Genomic DNA, 21098 nt, shown 5'->3' with positions numbered 1-21098 from the left:
TTACAAAACGTTTCATATCCTCTTATATTATTATGTTATTTTCAAAAAACTGTCTCGGAATCATTTCCCATCACTTCTTTTACGGCAAAGCTTAAGACTTTCCCTATTATCTGTGTTCCGAAAGTCAAAGCAATTGTCCATCCATAACATGAAAATACTGCTAGATATTTCTTTATATGGCAGTACCTTACCAATACCGAGTCTTGTTAATATTGTTCATCATCATTAACCTATTATTGTCTCACTGCTAGGCACGGATCTCCTCTCAGAGTGAGAAGGATTAGGCCATAGACCACCGCGCTAACCAAGTGGGACCCTACAGATTTTTATGGAAACAGACCACTGTCCAGACATAATGTAAATTAATGTTTAAGTAAAACTAAAGTTTTTTTCCTATGATACGGAATAAAAAAATCATAGTAGAACGGAATTATTACTTAGAACGGAATAAAATAATGTGTTAATTTTCAGACACCCTTTTACAAATGCTTATCAGTACCAACCACCATGTCGAACACGGCCGAATATGTACCCTAACATACAACACGTAAGTGTAAATTATAGGAATAAAGTAGCAATTTTATTATGTATGTATGTATAAAAACAAACAGCCCGACTGCTTCAAAACATGGCATATGACACTCCAACAGTTAAGACGAAGCCTCATTACTTAAAATCCGTCAAGCCGTTTGGGCTGAAGAATTGGGAAAGAATGAGATATACATACATACGAGATACATTTTCTCGCAAAACATTATCATTCGCAGTCGGGTAAAAGAAATATATTTGTTATCCAGGTCGCTCCCATTAACAACAAATATCTTTCAGTCAGAGAAACAAATACTAAGTATATTTAAATTCCGTAGTAATGTATTGTTGGTTAATGAACTTACATAGTTGACACTGGGAAAGGGAATTTATTAGGATTTATTTTCAGTTTCCCCCAACTGATACAACACCACCGTACCAATCAAATTTCCCGCCGAATTCATAATCTAAAATTCATCTAAAATAAAGAAAAGAAAGGAGATTCTTAAAGCGTTAATGACGTCTTACGCGTGGGCAAACTTTGGCGAACTTTCAGACGGTACGCAGCCGCCAAAAACAAGGCGCGGAAGGCCTCGGAAAAATGATAAGATTATCGAATTACCAGGCCTATACGAAAATATCACACCAGTACCGATGGAAATAGAAAACACATTTGGAAATCCATCTACAGTGTCATCCGGTCAAAATAGAGAGGTACCTATTATTTTTCTCTTATCACGACACATATTTTTTACAAAACGTTTCATATCCTCTTATATTATTATGTTATTTTCAAAAAACTGTCTCGGAATCATTTCCCATCACTTCTTTTACGGCAAAGCTTAAGACTTTCCCTATTATCTGTGTTCCGAAAGTCAAAGCAATTGTCCATCCATAACATGAAAATACTGCTAGATATTTCTTTATATGGCAGTACCTTACCAATACCGAGTCTTGTTAATATTGTTCATCATCATTAACCTATTATTGTCTCACTGCTAGGCACGGATCTCCTCTCAGAGTGAGAAGGATTAGGCCATAGACCACCGCGCTAACCAAGTGGGACCCTACAGATTTTTATGGAAACAGACCACTGTCCAGACATAATGTAAGTTAATGTTTAAGTAAAACTAAAGTTTTTTTCCTATGATACGGAATAAAAAAATCATAGTAGAACGGAATTATTACTTAGAACGGAATAAAATAATGTGTTAATTTTCAGACACCCTTTTACAAATGCTTATCAGTACCAACCACCATGTCGAACACGGCCGAATATGTACCCTAACATACAACACGTAAGTGTAAATTATAGGAATAAAGTAGCAATTATTATGTATGTATGTATAAAAACAAACAGCCCGACTGCTTCAAAACATGGCATATGACACTCCAACAGTTAAGACGAAGCCTCATTACTTAAAATCCGTCAAGCCGTTTGGGCTGAAGAATTGGGAAAGAATGAGATATACATACATACGAGATACATTTTCTCGCAAAACATTATCATTCGCAGTCGGGTAAAAGAAATATATTTGTTATCCAGGTCGCTCCCATTAACAACAAATATCTTTCAGTCAGAGAAACAAATACTAAGTATATTTAAATTCCGTAGTAATGTATTGTTGGTTAATGAACTTACATAGTTGACACTGGGAAAGGGAATTTATTAGGATTTATTTTCAGTTTCCCCCAACTGATACAACACCACCGTACCAATCAAATTTCCCGCCGAATTCATAATCTAAAATTCATCTAAAATAAAGAAAAGAAAGGAGATTCTTAAAGCGTTAATGACGTCTTACGCGTGGGCAAACTTTGGCGAACTTTCAGACGGTACGCAGCCGCCAAAAACAAGGCGCGGAAGGCCTCGGAAAAATGATAAGATTATCGAATTACCAGGCCTATACGAAAATATCACACCAGTACCGATGGAAATAGAAAACACATTTGGAAATCCATCTACTGTGTCATCCGGTCAAAATAGAGAGGTACCTATTATTTTTCTCTTATCACGACACATATTTTTTACAAAACGTTTCATATCCTCTTATATTATTATGTTATTTTCAAAAAACTGTCTCGGAATCATTTCCCATCACTTCTTTTACGGCAAAGCTTAAGACTTTCCCTATTATCTGTGTTCCGAAAGTCAAAGCAATTGTCCATCCATAACATGAAAATACTGCTAGATATTTCTTTATATGGCAGTACCTTACCAATACCGAGTCTTGTTAATATTGTTCATCATCATTAACCTATTATTGTCTCACTGCTAGGCACGGATCTCCTCTCAGAGTGAGAAGGATTAGGCCATAGACCACCGCGCTAACCAAGTGGGACCCTACAGATTTTTATGGAAACAGACCACTGTCCAGACATAATGTAAGTTAATGTTTAAGTAAAACTAAAGTTTTTTTCCTATGATACGGAATAAAAAAATCATAGTAGAACGGAATTATTACTTAGAACGGAATAAAATAATGTGTTAATTTTCAGACACCCTTTTACAAATGCTTATCAGTACCAACCACCATGTCGAACACGGCCGAATATGTACCCTAACATACAACACGTAAGTGTAAATTATAGGAATAAAGTAGCAATTATTATGTATGTATGTATGTATAAAAACAAACAGCCCGACTGCTTCAAAACATGGCATATGACACTCCAACAGTTAAGACGAAGCCTCATTACTTAAAATCCGTCAAGCCGTTTGGGCTGAAGAATTGGGAAAGAATGAGATATACATACATACGAGATACATTTTCTCGCAAAACATTATCATTCGCAGTCGGGTAAAAGAAATATATTTGTTATCCAGGTCGCTCCCATTAACAACAAATATCTTTCAGTCAGAGAAACAAATACTAAGTATATTTAAATTCCGTAGTAATGTATTGTTGGTTAATGAACTTACATAGTTGACACTGGGAAAGGGAATTTATTAGGATTTATTTTCAGTTTCCCCCAACTGATACAACACCACCGTACCAATCAAATTTCCCGCCGAATTCATATGGAGACTTTCACTACCAACAACAAGTAAGTTTGGAAGATATGTATGCATATCTTTATCACATTTTAAATTCATTAAATTTGGTTAATGTTACAAACAATAGAGAAAATGATATGATAGAGATTTTTTCCTTTTCAGTTCTTGGCAAATAACTTCTTCAGTGTCTCACATCAACCACCGTCCGCAACAGAACAAAACATAACATCATATACTGACCGATTAGTGTTTCGGTCAAAGTTTAATTAAGTATACCAAGAAGTTTATTTTAACGCCCTCTTTCGGCCGATCTCGGAATTTTTTTGATATCTTGTTTGTAGGAGGAGTTAAACCTATATCTGTCTCTTTCATACGCAAGCGTTTCGGCAAACGCTTTTACGAGACAGAGACAGATATCAGTATGCGTCAAGGACTAGGATCGTGAATATCTCGTGTTTTTATTTAATAGTGTCATATTAGTAGTTAAGTCGCTTTTGTGTAAAAATCAAAGGTATGTTTTATTGAAATTATTTATAAAAATGTGACCAATTGTTAAATATGCCTATTTAGTACAAAATAGGATCGAACTATTCATGAATTATTTAGTGTTAGTTCTGTTTTATACAAAAACATGTTAACAATTCTTTGACTGATTGTGTATTATGCCTATATTTTATAAAACTGTTCCGTTTTGCCGGTAGTGTTTTGGCGGCTTTAGAAGTTAGGTCAGTTTTTTACAAAAGTGTTCTTGAAATCTAAAGTCGTACTTTGTTATGATTCTTTATTTTATAAAACACAATTGTCTGGTATAAAATTGTTGAATGCATATTAGATCTTGTGTCACTTATAGATTAAAATAATTGGTTTAAACGAAATAAGAAAGTAACTTAACTTTTTTCAGAATGTCTTCAAGGTCGAAAAAGATAATGGAATTGATAAATTCTACAAGTGACCCTTCTCGTGATGATAAGGAAGCTCAAATTCAAGATCCCATTCTGAACCCAGACCCTAGTCAATCTCCGATTCAAAATAATACGTCCGATAGCAACAAAGTGGCGTTTGACATAGATGGAGATAGTTCAGTTCAGAATGTTGCAGTTGATGTCGAGGTAAGTACCTACTCGTAATTATTATTTTATTCTTTCTAATTATTTTTTTATTTTATCCCTTTTTATTGTGGTATTTTATGTTTAAACTAGATTTGCGCACGCGACATCATCTATTTTAGGTACACCTTAGGGGGTGCAATTGTCAATACTAGATGAAACATGACTTTTTAAACCTTGTATTTCGTCATTTATTTTGTCAATGGCCATCGGTTCGAATTGCGTGAATCTTTAAATAACTATTCTTTTTTACATTGTTATGTGATACATTGTTATGTGATATTACTAATAAACCTGAAAACAAGCGTTATTACAATGCTAAAGATTTTTTTGAAAGCGAGCTCAATCATAATCATAAATATTCTAGCCGTAAAAGAGACCAAGTTGACTACAATGTTTCAGCCGTACATTCTGGTGAAATCAGTGCAGATATCAGTGACAATGACGATCCAACCTATGAAAGTCAAATAAAAAGAAAGAAAATAGAACCAGTTCATCCTTCATCACGTCGATCATCATCTAGCTCCAGCAGCTCCTCATCCTCCAGTTCAAGCAGCTCCAGCAGTTCCAGCAGTTCCTCATCTTCATCTTCTGATGATGATACAGTGGTAAAACCTTCTACTTCCGATCACGTGGATGATAATACTATCAATAATACAGATACTACAGCTAATGGACAGTCAACAAACGAACAACAAACAAGTGAAATTGAAAACTCTGAAATGAACGAACTTAACATAGAAGAAGAAATAGAGATTATTAAGAAGAAAGGTAGAAAGCGCACAAGTAATCCTCAAAAATGGAAACAAAACTCAAATAAAATTCTAAGAAATTCTGGACGATCTTATGAGACTTCGAAAAAGAAAACTGTTTCAGCTCGTGAACTGAAACCACCTTGCACAGCAGGCTTAAATGTTATGAAAAGTTTACATCTCTTCAAAGACAGGCTATTTTTGATGCTTATTGGAATATTGGTGAACTCAATCAGCAGCGCTCGTTTATTCAGTCTTGTATGTCCGATGTCACTCCTAGGTATAAATATACCAACGCCATGCGCCCGAGGCAAGCTAATAAAGCTTTTCATTTTATAGTCAATGGTGGACCAATCCGGGTCTGTAAACCATTTTTTGTTGGTACGCTGAATATATCCGATCGGGTTATTCGTACAGTAATCCAAAACTGTCAAAACCATGGAGTTTTGGAAAATGATCGAAGAGGTAAACACGACAACCACACCACTACTGATGAAACACTGATTTCAGACATTAAAACTTTTATAGACTCAATACCAAGGGTTCCGTCACACTACACAAGGCAAACCCGCGAATACATAGACGGGGGCAAAACCATTACAGATCTCTTCAATGACTTCAAGGTAGCGCAAGAGAAGAACAGTAAGCCCTATGGTAAGTATTGCATGTTTTACCGTACATTTTCTAAGGAATATAATATTTCATTTTTTTAGTCCGCGAAAAGACCAATGCGATCTATGTCTACAGTACACAAATTCAAACGCAGAGCAAAAAAGTATGATTCATGATAAGTATTTAGCTCATATAAAAGAAAAAAAGCTAAGTCGTAATGAAAAATATGATGACCGTTGCAAAATAGACGACAAAAATAAAGTTTTAGTGTTCGACTGGCAGGCGGTGTTACAATCGCCACGAGGCGATACATCAGCTTTTTACTACAAATCGAAATTAAATAGTTATAACTTTACCATCACACTCTTAAACAAAAAAGTTGAAGCCCAGATGAAAGATTCCTATACTGATGTAGACTGCTATTTTTGGAATGAAACTGATGCCAAACGCGGTGCTAATGAGATAGGCTCCTGTTTATTGGATTGCTTTGAGAGACTATGTTGTGAAGCAGGGGTAACTGCTAGTAATAGTGATGGCCTGAACTTGATTCTGTATTCAGACAACTGCTGCGGTCAAAATAAGAATAAATATATAGTAGCGCTTTATCTCTATGCTGTAACCCACCTGAATATAGAATCAATCACACACAAAATTTTAATTAAAGGTCACACTCACAATGAGGGTGACAATATTCATAGCCTGATCGAAAAATAAATTAAAAAGAATTTAAAATCAGGACCAATTTATTGCCCCCACCAATATGTAGCCATTATCAAAAATGCCAAAAAGACTGGTCAAATGTTCCGCGTACACGAACTTACATACGACCCATTTTTAGACGTAAAAAAACTGCAGGAAAATTGGGGATACAATTTTAATGAAACTGAAGATAAAAATGTTTTATCATGGAATGATATCAAAGTTATAAAAGTGATAAAAAGGGAACCTTTTTCATTCTATGTGAAAACATCATACAACATAGATGCAGAATTTGCAAAGATAAACGTAAGAAACAAGAGAAAAAAATTTAATCCCCTATCAGAGCTGACAACAGTAAAAGCATACACGGGCAAGCAAAAGCTCGGTGAAAATAAAAAGAAGGATTTAAAAGAGTTACTTGATAAAAAATTTATACCCAATTTTTATAAAGATTTTTATGATACGATTCTGTAATCAGGGTGAATACTTGCAAGGTGCAAACAAATTGTATGTTAAGTTTAGTATTGTAATGATTAAGTGCCTAATATTGAGAAAATTGATCTCTTGATTAATAATAAATAAGTACAATTAGGTATTATCGTGTTGTTAAAGAGATGATACTAAGTGTGACTGTTGCTATTTCCTTGAGAATTTTTATTCAGATTTACGGTTTTTTTTAGATTATAAATAAAAAGTGCCTCCTAATATTGTAAATTTAATATTGATCTCTTCGTTAAGTTTAATTCGTTAATATTATAATCTAGGATAAGTTTTTACTGCTTTATTTTTATAAAGTTTATAAATTACATTATTAGGAGTCAAAGTTTATTTCAGAGTTGATTTTAAAGTACAGTACTACCTATATACAAATTGTGTACTGTGATTAGGTATCACAGTACACAATTTGTTTTTCACAGTACACAATTTGAATATTGTAAGAGTATTAAGTTCAATACAAAAAATATATCTTAAGTATTAAGATTCATTCATGTACTCGTATAAGTCAAATACTACATAAAAGTAGACATACAGTTAATTATTACTTGACTGTTGTTGTATACAAGATTTATTGTTAGTTAAAGTTTGCATTGCAATAAGGTACAATACAATTCACAATTGTTTGTACAAAACAATTGTAAATTGTATTGTACCTAAAGTTCAAATAAAATGCTGACCTGTGTCAGCCCCCTACCACCAATGAGGCGTTAGCCTCAAATCAAAAGTTCTCGAAAGTTCAAAGAAAATGCTGAAAAGGCTACTGTTATGTAGCATTTTCAGTATTTTCTTTGAACTTTACTATGTTTTTGATTCTTTTATTAAGGATCTTGAGGATTTTTTTTAACCGATTAATTTATAGTAAAATATCTAAATTTCTTAAAAATTATATTCAAATACAATACTCACTTTATCAACTATCCCTACAATACATTATTTCATTATATGCTAGTCACAAAAATTAAGGGATATAAAAAAAAATCCAAATTTTTGGGTTATTTTCAACAAGCTGTAACTCCGAGGAAAATGGTCGTACAGAAAAAATAAAAAAAGCAAATTGTAGCTCCAAGTGCCTAGTTTTCAGGTATGACCATAAAAATTTTTGTCATGGCCATGTCTGGAGAAATCCTACGAAAACTACCAAAAAAAAAATTTTTCCAAATTTTTTCCCGTCTAAAAAAAGGTCCACGGGCTTCAAAAAAAATTTTTTGATTGTTTCGTTCAAAAGCTCTTTTAGAGAATTTAATCCTCTTTAATTTGCCGTATTCAAAAAGCCTGTACGACGATTTGCCGCGGAGTTATCGTCAATCAAAGCAAAAAAGTTCTTTTTGACTTTGATATTCAATAACTCCGGAAATAATGATCGTACAGGAAATCAAAGGAGGGTTTTGAAAACTGCACGATATTCTCTATAAGAAAATGTAAACATTTTTAAGATAAAAAATTTTTTTTGAATTGAAAACTCGGACTGAAAAAAAGACAAAAATTCGCAAAATTAAGGATATTTGGATAACTTGGTATAGCTTTGGATAAAATGGATGAACGAAGGATATCGTCGGTAATTTTTCAACCTCAAAGTGTCCCCTAAAATCCCTCAAAAATTCAAAGCGCTGCGATTTTTTTTTTCATTGTGCCCCGAAGCTTCAAATTCTTTGTTTTTGCAAAAATCACCATTATGACCAATTTTGTGATTTTTATTCATTTTTTCAATGAAAAAAATTTTTTTCTCTCTAAAATCTTTATTTTTTCGATTAAAAAGATTGATTTTTTAAACAATTTGAAAAAAAAAAATTTTTTTTCTTTTAACGTCTTCAGAATGCTCCACTATTGTCAAAAAAAATTAATTCAATTTTTTCTGACCGCTACAACTGCCTTAGTTTCAAATCTCATTTTAAAAATTCAATAAAAACAAATTGATATACCCTCCGCGGGTTTCGGCTTTTCTTCACACAAAACTTAAATTTTTTGTATTCTTTCTTGTTTAAATTTCTTTCGTGAATTTTCTGTAAACTTTTCTTCGATAATCACCTTTGGCATTTTGATATGCCTCGCCGACATTTAGCTGCCACAGATGTGGCTCGCATTGTTACCCTCCTTCAAGAGGGCTACAGTCAGGTGGAAGTAGCAGCTTCTGTGGGAGTGAGTCAGTCTGTTGTCAGTCGTGCCTATGCCCGATTCAACGCGACTCAAAGTTACGATCGTCGTCCGGGTCAAGGTAGACGACGAATCACTACCGAGCGTGATGATCGAGCTATCATTCGCGAAGCTCGTCGAAACCCTACTGCCCATGCTCACACGATCGCTCCTCAATTCCGCAATCGTCGACAACGTCCTCCCCAACAACACATCTCGGCATCAACGGTCCGAAATCGCTTTCGAGAGCAAGGACTACGAGCGCGACGCGCAAATCGCGTGCCTATGCTCCAGTGTGCCTATGACCAGTGTCTTATGGACTGACGAATCTCGATTTTGTCTTCATGGCAGCGATAGACGATCTCTCGTTTGGCGCCGTCGTGGGGAACGAGATCGGGATGGTTTTACGAGACCAGTTACGGCTTTTAATGGTGGATCAGTCATGGTGTGGGCAGGCGTGTCCTTCAATACCAGAACCCCGTTGGTCATCGTTCGTGGGACGTTGACTGCCGACAGGTACGTCGACGAGATTCTGAGACCACACGTCCTGCCTATGCGCACACGCATGGGAGCAAGACGGTTCATTTTGATGCAGGATAATGCTCGTCCTCATACTGCAGTTCGCACGCGAACTTTTCTCCGCGCAAACAACGTAACAACGCTTAATCATCCAGCTATGAGTCCTGATTTGAACCCAATTGAGCATGTTTGGGACATGCTTGGGCGTCGATTGCGGCGAGACTATCCGCAACTGCACAATCTTCATCAGTTGACTCAAGCGTTGTTACGTTGTTGGCAAGGAATTTCGCAACGTGACATTCAACGATGCGTCAACATGCAAGAGCGCTTACGAGCTGTGATTCGGAACAGAGGTGGCAATACACGGTACTGAACTGTTACTGCCGTGCGTACAGAAGTCCTTCAACAGCTGCAGACAGACAGACAGACAAACACCCACCCCCCCACACACACACACACATACATACACACACACACACACACACACACAAACAAACACACACACACACACACACACAGAAGCGTAAATCCGACCGAGCAACCTCCACGTGGTACGCTTTGGGTAACGCTAATGCCGGCGGTAAAACAGCAGTCAAAAAAAAATCGAGAAAATTTCGAAAAAAAATTGAATTTTTTTTTTTTTTTTTCAAATTTTCTTATAGAGAATATCGTGCAGTTTTCAAAACCCTCCTTTGATTTCCTGTACGATCATTATTTCCGGAGTTATTGAATATCAAAGTCAAAAAAACTTTTTTGCTTTGATTGACGATAACTCCGCGGCAAATCGTCGTACAGGCTTTTTGAATACGGCAAATTAAAGAGGATTAAATTCTCTAAAAGAGCTTTTGAACGAAACAATCAAAAAAAATTTTTTTAAGCCCGTGGACCTTTTTTTAGACGGGAAAAAATTTGGAAAAAATTTTTTTTGGTAGTTTTCGTAGGATTTCTCCAGACCTGGCCATGACAAAAATTTTTCATGGTCATACCTGAAAACTAGGCACTTGGAGCTACAATTTGCTTTTTTTATTTTTTTCTGTACGACCATTTTCCTCGGAGTTACAGCTTGTTGAAAATAACCCAAAAATTTGGATTTTTTTTTATATCCCTTTATTTTTGTTACTAGTGTATAAAGCTATTTTCTTCGAGTAATAAGCCATTTTGTAAGGTAAGTCAGGTTTGCTAAATCGTTTTTTGCGATTTCTCGAAAAACGTCTTTTTTCAGTTGTGTCAGTATATGATTAAGCGTGCGATGTGAGAATACAATAAAATATGTTTTATTTAAGTAGTACATTATTATTTATGTATTTGTTATATGGTTAAAAAAGGAAAATAAAAGTAATTTGGTGTTTATTTTCAGCATTCGGCGAATGCAAGTAATTCTGCAAAAGTCTATGCATATGATTCATTATCAGCAGAGACATCAAATGAAAACCTTCGCTCTCAACAACAACAAGTAAGTTAAGTTAGAGCTATGGAAGAAAACGAATATGCAAACAAAATTTTTAATACTGCCATTTTTTTAATTTGACAATTTAATAATAATGAGGGTGGAATTTTATTTCGATTGTTTTTTCAGATCTCGTCAAGTGCAGCATCACAAACTAGTCGATACCAAACTTTCCCCGTACCGGAGTCAAGTGCAGATCTTAATAGCCAACAAGAACTGCATTATCAGTTACAGCAGCAGCTGCAACAGAAAGAGCACCTGCAGCAACTACAGAAGGAGCAGTTGCTGCAGCTGACACGCAGAGTACACTGACACTTCCCCTAGTTGTCACTCACTCAGAACATCGTCTGTGACATCAAATTCAAGCGTACACTCCGAAGACCAACAAGTAAGTTTTAAGTCCAAGAGGTGGAAGAGGTTCAAGAGGTGAGATAGGTTCTAGAGGCGGCGAGGGCGCAAATCACAATTAACACACGAAATAGAAACACCTGTTATTGGCACACAATGGGTAAGTTGGAATAATGGAAAACCACATTTTTACGTTTTTTGATACTCCACAAACTTCGATGATTTAAAGTTATTTTAATAAATACAATATGGAAAGGAGTTAATGATTGTTTCTCTTGCAGTTACCGCCGAATAATTATTACATGGACCCTACAGATTTTTATGGAAACAGACCACTGTCCAGACATAATGTAAGTTAATGTTTAAGTAAAAATAAAGTTTTTTCCTATGATACGGAATAAAAAAATCATAGTAGAACGGAATTATTACTTAGAACGGAATAAAATAATGTGTTAATTTTCAGACACCCAATGTCCCACCTTTTACAAATGCTTATCAGTACCAACCACCATGTCCAACACGGCCGAATATGTACCCTAACATACAACACGTAAGTGTATATTATAGGAATAAAGTAGCAATTATTATGTATGTATGTGTGTATAAAAACAAACAGCCCGACTGCTTCAAAACATGGCATATGACACTCCAACAGTTAAGACGAAGCCTCATTACTTAAAATCAGTCAAGCCGTTTGGGCTGAAGAATTGGGAAAGAATGAGATATACATACATACGAGATACATTTTCTCGCAAAACATTATCATTCGCAGTCGGGTAAAAGAAATATATTTGTTATTCAGCTCGCTCCCATTAACAACAAATATCTTTCAGTCAGAGAAACAAATACTAAGTATATTTAAATTCCGTAGTAATGTATTGTTGGTTAATGAACTTACATAGTTGACACTGGGAAAGGGAATTTATTAGGATTTATTTTCAGTTTTCCCCAACTGATACAACACCACCGTACCAATCAAATTTCCCGCCGAACTCATATGGAGACTTTCACTACCAACAACAAGTAAGTTTGAAAGATATGTATGCATATCTTTACCACATTTTAAATTCATTAAATTTGGTTAATGTTACAAACAATAGAGAAAATGATATGATAGAGATTTTTTCCTTTTCAGTTCTTGGCAAATAACTTCTTCAGTGTCTCACATCAACCACCGTCCGCAACAGAACAAAACAATGATCCTCGCTACCAACATGTGAGAATACAATAAAATATGTTTTATTTAAGTAGTACATTATTATTTATGTATTTGTTATATGGTTAAAAAAGGAAAATAAAAGTAATTTGGTGTTTATTTTCAGCATTCGGCGAATGGAAGTAATTCTGCAAAAGTCTATGCATATGATTCATTATCAGCAGAGACATCAAATGAAAACCTTCGCTCTCAACAACAACAAGTAAGTTAAGTTAGAGCTATGGAAGAAAACGAATATGCAGGCAAAATTTTTAATACTGCCATTTTTTTAATTTGATAATTTAATAATAATGAGGGTGGAATTTTATTTCGATTGTTTTTTCAGATCTCGTCAAGTGCAGCATCACAAACTAGTCGATACCAAACTTTCCCAGTACCGGAGTCAAGTGCAGATCTTAATAGCCAACAAGAACTGCATTATCAGTTACAGCAGCAGCTGCAACAGAAAGAGCACCTGCAGCAACTACAGAAGGAGCAGTTGCTGCAGCTGACGTCATCAACTGACACGCAGAGTACACTGACACTTTCTCCTAGTTGTCACTCACTCATCAAAACATAAAAGATGTAAAAAAATGAGTCAGATGGACATACTCAAGGCGCAGCAGAAATATGTTTATCTGCTGGTTTGCAGCCATACGAGAGGTAAAAATGGAGAAAAAAAATTACACCAGTGCACTAGATTTTCAAAAGGGGATATTAAGTTACACCAGATGAGTCGCCCATTCGAAAGACTGACGATTCGATTCGAAAGACTGTCAGTGACTCTTCGAAAATGCAAAAAAAAATCGTTATCTTGACACACTCGAGGGCGTAAGATTATTATACAGGAAATTCCAGCTGATGTTTTACTTCTCATAACCCTTCATCTGACGATTTAGTGGAGGGGTCTTTTTTAACCGACGATTTGAAATAAAAATGTATTTACCATAAAATTTGCCTTTTCCTTTAGCTTGTTATACGCCATTACTTTCCAGGGATTCATGCTAATAAGTGACGCTATCAGATAGTGTATGTACATATTTTCTTTTTAAATGACTGTTTTTTCACTACATCAACGTGTGGTAATAAATTTGATGTTACCCGTTTTCTAGCATTATTTCCTTTATATTAAAAAAAATACCGCGCTCAAGTATGTCCAGGTAACGATTTTTTTTTGCAACCTTATTACTCCCTAACGCCACCCTCAAATCGTCAGATTGTTATAAATTTATTGTTTTCAGCATGTAATTAAGCTACTATAGATTTCACGATATTTTCCCCGTGCGAACCCCCCAAATGGATGGTTTAAGATACTCTATAGGATGTAAGGTATCTCCCATATCTTAATCTGCCGCGTTCGAGTCACTCTCGAAATCCCCTCTTGGGCTTCCCTGCTATTATTGGCGACGTCAATTGTTTTTATTCTCGAGACAAAAGAAGTTTTCAATTCCAACTTCAATTTAACTTCAATACAAATAATGGGTGAAGTGCGAATCGAACTCGTACAGTTCGATTCGCACTTCGATGATGATGATCGAACCGTACCAAAAAAACATGTGTTTTTTATATTTACTAATTTATATTATAGCAGCCATAGAATGCATTGTGAAAATGTAACTCAACTGTAACATCTATTACGGTTCAATAGATAAAGTGAAAAACGCCAAAAAATAGCAGGTCCTTATAGGTTTGTCCCTGTAGTTCCTGGACTAAAATAGGGCTACGATATCCCCTGCCTGTCGTAAGAGGCGTCTAAAAGGGGGCTTCCGGAGTTGGGCGTGGCAAGAGTGGGAGCTCGAACCGTCCTATAAGTGTCCCCGGGAAGGACGGCGGTATGTGTGGTCGCATACCGTCGTGAACACCGGATAGTTTGGGAGGAGCGAAAACTGCTCCCCCAGGGCAGAGCTCGATCGGGGCATCGCGCTTGGAGGCCTTCGGTTGCGTTTCGTCGGAGATCCCGGAGTTCTCCAACAAACATTGAGGACGGCCACCGGGGGGTTTTAGTGCGGTAAAAGTCCCACATAACCCCGCGTCACTTCCACGTCGTCGGGTACGTCGTAAATATCTACTTGTAAAAACGCGAAGAATTTTGTATTTAACTTGCAATAAAACTCCTATTCTATTTTAAGTTAAAAAATAGATATTAGTCATCACTTATCACTTAATATCAGATAACTTACAGTTTGCTTCAGTTTAAAAAAAAGGCTTTTTCACAATCGTTTACGGCAACTTGCAGAAGAGGAAAGGAGGAGAAGAGCAGATTTAAGAACAAATCCGTTGTACATTCAAAACGAAGTAAGTGAACATACACTCATACATAACTATACATTCATACATACTAACCTATCATCAACTTTGACAAAATGATCTGTAACATTGATAATGACAAACACACATATGAAAATAAAATGCTCTAAAAATATGAAATTTTGAACAAGAGATCCTCATTTATCATTGTATAGTTTCAAGTATTGTTAAACGGCGACTTTATCTTGCCACTAGACGCTCTAACTTAAATAAGGCTCAAAATGAAAACCATTATAAAAAATATAATCAAATCTTTAAAAGGTGTATAACAAAAGCCCAACAGTTGTGGAATGCAAGCTATATTGAAAATAGTAAAAAAAATGTAAAGCGGCATAGTCAACAATAAAAGAAAAAGTACAAAATAAAGCAAACGATAGCTACATAGATTTGTTAAAATACAAAAATAGCATATATAAGAATCCGACAGATATAGCAGAAACTTTCAATATTTTTTAGAAACTTTTAACATTAGAAAGCCAAAATATAAGTAAAAGAAAGTTACAAATTTAGAGCATCCCAAAAACAATTTTCCTTTCACCCTCAAGCCCACTTGAAACATTAAAAATTATAATGAACCTTGAGAATAGCAAATCTGTGGGTTTTGATGAAATTGACACATCAAATATAAAATTATGTGCCAAATATATTTGCAAGCCTTTGAGTTATATAATAAATTTATCGTTTACACAGGGTGGCTATCCTAATAGATTAAAAGAGCTATTGTAAAACCACTTCACAAAAAAGGTGAAAAATGTGATCCTAATAATTATAGACCTATAACTTTAATATCCATATTTTCCAAAATTATGGAAAGGGCCATAAATTCACGTTTTACAAACTTTTTTAATGAGAACAACATCCTGAAGGGTGAGCAATTTGGTTTTAGGAAAAATTGCTCGACTACTCTTGCATCATTCAATTTAATAAAGATAATATCTGAGAGTTTAAACGAGAGGATACCAATTGTCAGTATTTTCCTAGACATGACGAAAGCATATGATTTTGTACTCCATGAAAAATTAATCGAAAAGTTAGAAAAATACGGCATTCGTGGAAAGGCACTTGACTTAATAAAAAGTTACCTACAAGACCGCCAACAGTGTACAGAAATCGCCAAAATAGATTTTTGTAAAAAATAGACCTACAAAAATAATTTCGCAATCTAAATATAGAAAACAAAATAATTGTGCAATACCTCAAGGTAGTATCATAGGACCGTTACTTTTCTTAATTTACATAAATGATCTACCAAATTGTACAAAAAATCAATGTGTACTTTTCGCAGATGACACCACTGCTTTAATAAAAGATAAAGATGAACACTCATTAAGACATAAAGTAAAAAAAAACTTAATGATATTACTGACTGGTTGAACCTTAATAATTTAAAGTTAAATATTTGTAAGACGAAAATTATATATTTCAATAATAAAAGACATGTACCACAACTAAAAATTAAATATAAAGATAAAACTATTGACGAAGTAGAATTTACGAATTTTTTAGGAATAATTATTGATAAAAATTTAAAGTGGAAAGAACACATTGACTCTATTTTTGAAAAGTTAGACCGTTTTGTATTTGCACTTAAAAGAATTAGGCAGACTGTATCAGAAAAAGCAGCATGGTGTGCATATCATGGATATGTCTCATCTGTGTTATCATATGGACTTATCATTTGGGGAAACTCTACCGATATGATACGTGCATTTAAAGTACAGAAAAAGTGTATACGGGCCATTTGTAATACCCGCCAAATAGACAGCTGTAAGCCATTATTTATAAAAAAGGAAATGTTGAGTTTGCCATGTATGTATATTAATGAAATGTGTTTGTTTGTATATAAATATCCATGGTATTTTAAAACTAAAGCAGAAGAGTCATGTAGACCTGTTAGGGATAAGTATAGGTTAGTTCTGCCCAAATGCAACCTAAAAATGTATAAAAGAAATGTGTATCAAATGGCTATAAAAAATTTTAACAAGCTTCCTGACTCCTTTAAAGAATTGCCGTACAATGGTTTTAAAATTGAACTAAGAATGTGGCTTCAAAGAAAATGCTTCTACTCTATAAATGAATATTTAGAAATAAATTGATAATAATCTAAATTTAATTGTAAACGGACATGAAAAATTAAAAATTGTAACTATTTCATTATTATTATTATTATTTTATTATTTGGATTTTTTGACTGACATGTGATATTATTGTGTAATTACGCCAATGTGACTAATTGTGTTATACGATCAAAACAAAGTAGGTTAACATAAAATTAAGTTTATAACCATATTTGCACGCCAAAATGGTAAAATAAGAGGATTTTTGTATCTTAGGACAGATTTAACCAGAGTTTTGTACCTTATTTGGCAAATAAAGATATTTGATTTGATTTGATTTGATAATTTTCTAAGTATAGCCTTCTAAAAGACTAATTATAGAAAAAAAAGTTGTTGCAAAAAAACATGGCTAATATACACCATTAAAACAAAGTCCTGCTTTACGCTGTACTTATTAGCATTGACATTGCAATTTGTCAAATATTTTCAATATTTATTTTCAGCGCGACTTGCTAGTCATATCTGAACTTATAAACTCTACACTGCAGAATGACAGTCTCAGAAGACAAAATCTATTGCAGGAAACTGGCGCTGAATCTCGCGGCGCAAACACGCCGCGACAATTCGCACATGTGTCGTTATATACCGACACATATACAGTACCTACTACCACGCAAGCGTCGGACCCAGCGAGTAATCCACAATGCTGGTGGTAATTTATAAGTTGATGTCGTCCATATTGAAACTATGGTTCGATGGCGTGGCAAGGTACTGTACTCAATATATTTCGTTGGATAACGATGTAAACAACGTGTCTAATATGAGCGCCGACTTCAGAAATATGTACTAAACCAACATTTATTTGAATTATTTTTTACTTTGTAGTGACATAGAAGTCGGTTGTATTTTTTGTTAAAAAAATTTTTTCACCCTTTTTAGTGATGACATAATAACATTTATATTAATACAATATAAAATTGTATAAACGTGACCATGAATTAAGGTAAGGTTGATTGATTGGAACCGCCCGCTCGCAGGGCGCTACCGCGCCCTGCTCGCTTAGTTTTATATTGTCTTATATGTTCCAAGCTAACCTAACTAAATAGTCAATGATGAACTGGCTTCGCAATTTCATTAGAATCTACACCAAATATCTTCAAACACAACTCAATTATTCCCATCGGTTGAGGAGTTACATATTTTGTCTCCGAGCCACATTATCAGACCCTTACATGTCAATGATGAACTGGCTTTGCAATTTCGTTAGAATCTACACCAAATATCTTCAAACACAATTCAATTATTCCCATCGGTTGAGGAGTTATATATTTTGTCTCCGAGCCACATTATTAAACTCTTAAATAGTCAATGATGAACTGGCTTTGCAATTTCATTAGAACCTACAACAAATATCTTCAAACACAACTCAATTATTCCGATCGGTTGAGGAGTTACATATTTTGTCTCCGAGCCACATTATCAGACCCTCAAAGAGTCAATGATGAACTGGCTTCGCAATTTCATTAGAACCTACACCAAATATCTTCAAACAAAACTCAATTATACCCATCGGTTGAGGAGTTACATATTGTGTCTCCAGAACCCACTCTGATCCTCGTCATATTTAAATGGGACCAACTTGTAGCAATTGTCCACACACGAAATTAAAGGCATTAAAATAGGTTCATAAACGGCGAAGTTATGGCTGTTATATTTACATGCGTGGAGGAGTTCCCCTCTTTTTCTCCAAAACCAATCGATGGATCCTAACCATATTTAAATGGGACCAACTTCCAGCTCGTCTCTACACAATAAAAAAAATTTATTAAAATCGGTCCACTAACGGCGGAGTAATTCGTGTACATACATAAAAAAAAAGATACCGGCCGAATTGATAACCACCTCCTTTTTGAAGTCGGTTAAAAACAATAAACATGTCGGAACGGCATAGAAATCATCGTGACCTTGCTAGTTTCGCAGATGTGATAATTAACTCTACCATAACTCTAACATCATGACGTATCACCGAGCAAACCTACCTAGCAAAAGACGCTGCACTTAAATTGAAAGTGAAGTGAAACAAGCCATTCATAATGACGCGATTAACGAATGGGATAAACGCTATCAGCATTTTCCCCGTCGCGAAAAAGGCGTATCTCATAGTAAAAAGTATACAATTGGATCACAAACTAGTACAGATATTCACAGGACACGGCGGATTCTCCTCGTATTTGCATCGCTTCAAATGCAAGGAGAGTCCGTCGTGTGTCTGGGACCCTGATGTTGAGGAGAGCGCCGTGCACGTAATCACAGAATGTCCTGTATATAGTAGAAGAAGACTAGATATAGGTATAAAAATAAGTAGGAAAACACTGTGTAATATATTAGAAGATAAGATTAATACATATAGATTTTTATAATATTGTAAGGTAATAATAAAAAACTTAATAATATAAATAAGTAATAATGTATATAAGAAACACAACAATATAATTAATATTAACAATATAATTAATATTATATTGATTTGTGTGTTGTGGGAGTTGACATATCGTGTGACGTGCAGTACCGGGCTCATTTGGATGTTAAGGCCAAGTTGGCACCAAAATAGCTGGGCGTCTGGAACAGAGCGAAGCGGTACTTCACTGCGGGGCGACACCTTCGGTCGTATAAGGATATGAAGTACTGCTCGCATCTCTGGGTAGGGGCGCCCCTATACCAACTTAACCCACTTGACTCCGTGCAGAAACACGCGGTCCGAATCCGGTCCGAGTCATCGACCCCAGGACCTCCGATCGGTTAGAACCTTTAAGCTTGCGGAGGGACATAGGTTCCGTATAATTATATAAAAAAATCCAATTTCAATCTGGTTTTTGTAACCACGGCTACAAGTGAAATAAGTTTACCCATCAAAGAAAAAGATAAAACGCTTAAATAAATTTAACGCCTTTTGGTTACAGAAAGACTCAAACATAAAAGACAGACATGAATTAGCAAAATGTGTACTTTGCTCAGTGTCAATTGTAGCACATAATAGTGACCGTGATTCGTCACATTGACTCAGACCGCCACAAAAATAAATCTTTTACATCAAAAAAAATATCCGAAGATCTCATCTTACCAATAAAGAGTTTAGGTGAAAGGGCCAATCTTTGGCTGAAAATAATATACCAATATCGTTTAAGAACACCTTAGGCGCACTATGTAAAGATATTTTTCCTGATTCAGCTACTGCGATAAATTCAAATTTACACAGAACTAAAGCAACTGCTATTGTGAAGAATGTTTCAAGAATCGCACTTAAGAAGGATGTCAATCAGAAGTTAAGAACGCAAGGAAACTTCTTTTATTGATTAGGGATGAAACGACAGATCAGGGCACTAAAAAACGATGTTGTTTTATTGTTATTGTATATAATCAATAAACCAATAAATTAGAGCATTTATTTTTGAATATATTTCATATATTAGTATTACATGACTGTTTAATACAAATGCTCCAAAACAAGAACATACCAATTGAAAACATGGTAGATTCGCTTCAGACACTACGAACGTAATGGTCGGTGATAATCGCTCGGTTTTTGCTTTCCTTAAAAAGGATTTACCACATATTGCTCTTATTAAATGTTTCTGTCATATGATACATGTATCTTCATGTAAAGCTTTGCCTCAAGTTACCGCGAAATGTTAAAGATATTTTACGTCCTGTTGGAGCTCACTTCAGCAGAAGTTCCCACCGTCAACGAAAATTTCAAGAGTTTCAAAAGTTTTTTCATACAGAAATTCATAAAATCTTGGCACCGGATCAAACTCGGTGGCTTTCTTTAAAAGCGTGTGTAGAAACGTCCGCTTCCGAATGATTTGAAACATTGGGCCAAAAAAATGTTAATACACGAAATG

The 21098-nt window shown here is 35.0% G+C and overlaps 2 protein-coding genes across 3 annotated transcripts in view; one reads left to right on the top strand and one right to left on the bottom strand.

The window, feature by feature from the left end:
- LOC140743187 (uncharacterized) overlaps positions 1-21098 on the bottom strand; it is a 109010-nt gene that overhangs the window by 59923 nt on the left and 27989 nt on the right. The window lies entirely within an intron of this gene.
- Positions 3469-14324, top strand: LOC140743190 (uncharacterized). Of its 2 annotated transcripts, none has more exons than XM_073074257.1 (10): positions 3469-3576; positions 3689-4635; positions 11200-11295; positions 11419-11797; positions 11919-11987; positions 12101-12187; positions 12580-12660; positions 12773-12853; positions 12960-13055; positions 13179-14324. In XM_073074257.1, the coding sequence occupies exons 5-10, from the start codon at positions 11940-11942 to the stop codon at positions 13410-13412; spliced, it is 627 nt and encodes a 208-aa protein (XP_072930358.1). In that variant the 5' UTR covers positions 3469-3576; positions 3689-4635; positions 11200-11295; positions 11419-11797; positions 11919-11939; the 3' UTR covers positions 13413-14324. The 2 variants fall into 2 exon arrangements, with proteins under 2 accessions (XP_072930358.1, XP_072930357.1); XM_073074256.1 differs by having other exon boundaries at positions 3470-3576; positions 11419-11677.

The sequence above is a fragment of the Epargyreus clarus genome, unplaced genomic scaffold (assembly GCF_041222505.1).
Source record: "Epargyreus clarus isolate Ecla_fem2 unplaced genomic scaffold, WU_Ecla_fem_2.2 ptg000007l, whole genome shotgun sequence".
NCBI classification, from domain to species: domain Eukaryota; kingdom Metazoa; phylum Arthropoda; class Insecta; order Lepidoptera; family Hesperiidae; genus Epargyreus; species Epargyreus clarus.
The sequence above is the reverse complement of the archived record's forward strand: the minus strand, read 5'-3'. Positions and strand labels throughout refer to the sequence as shown.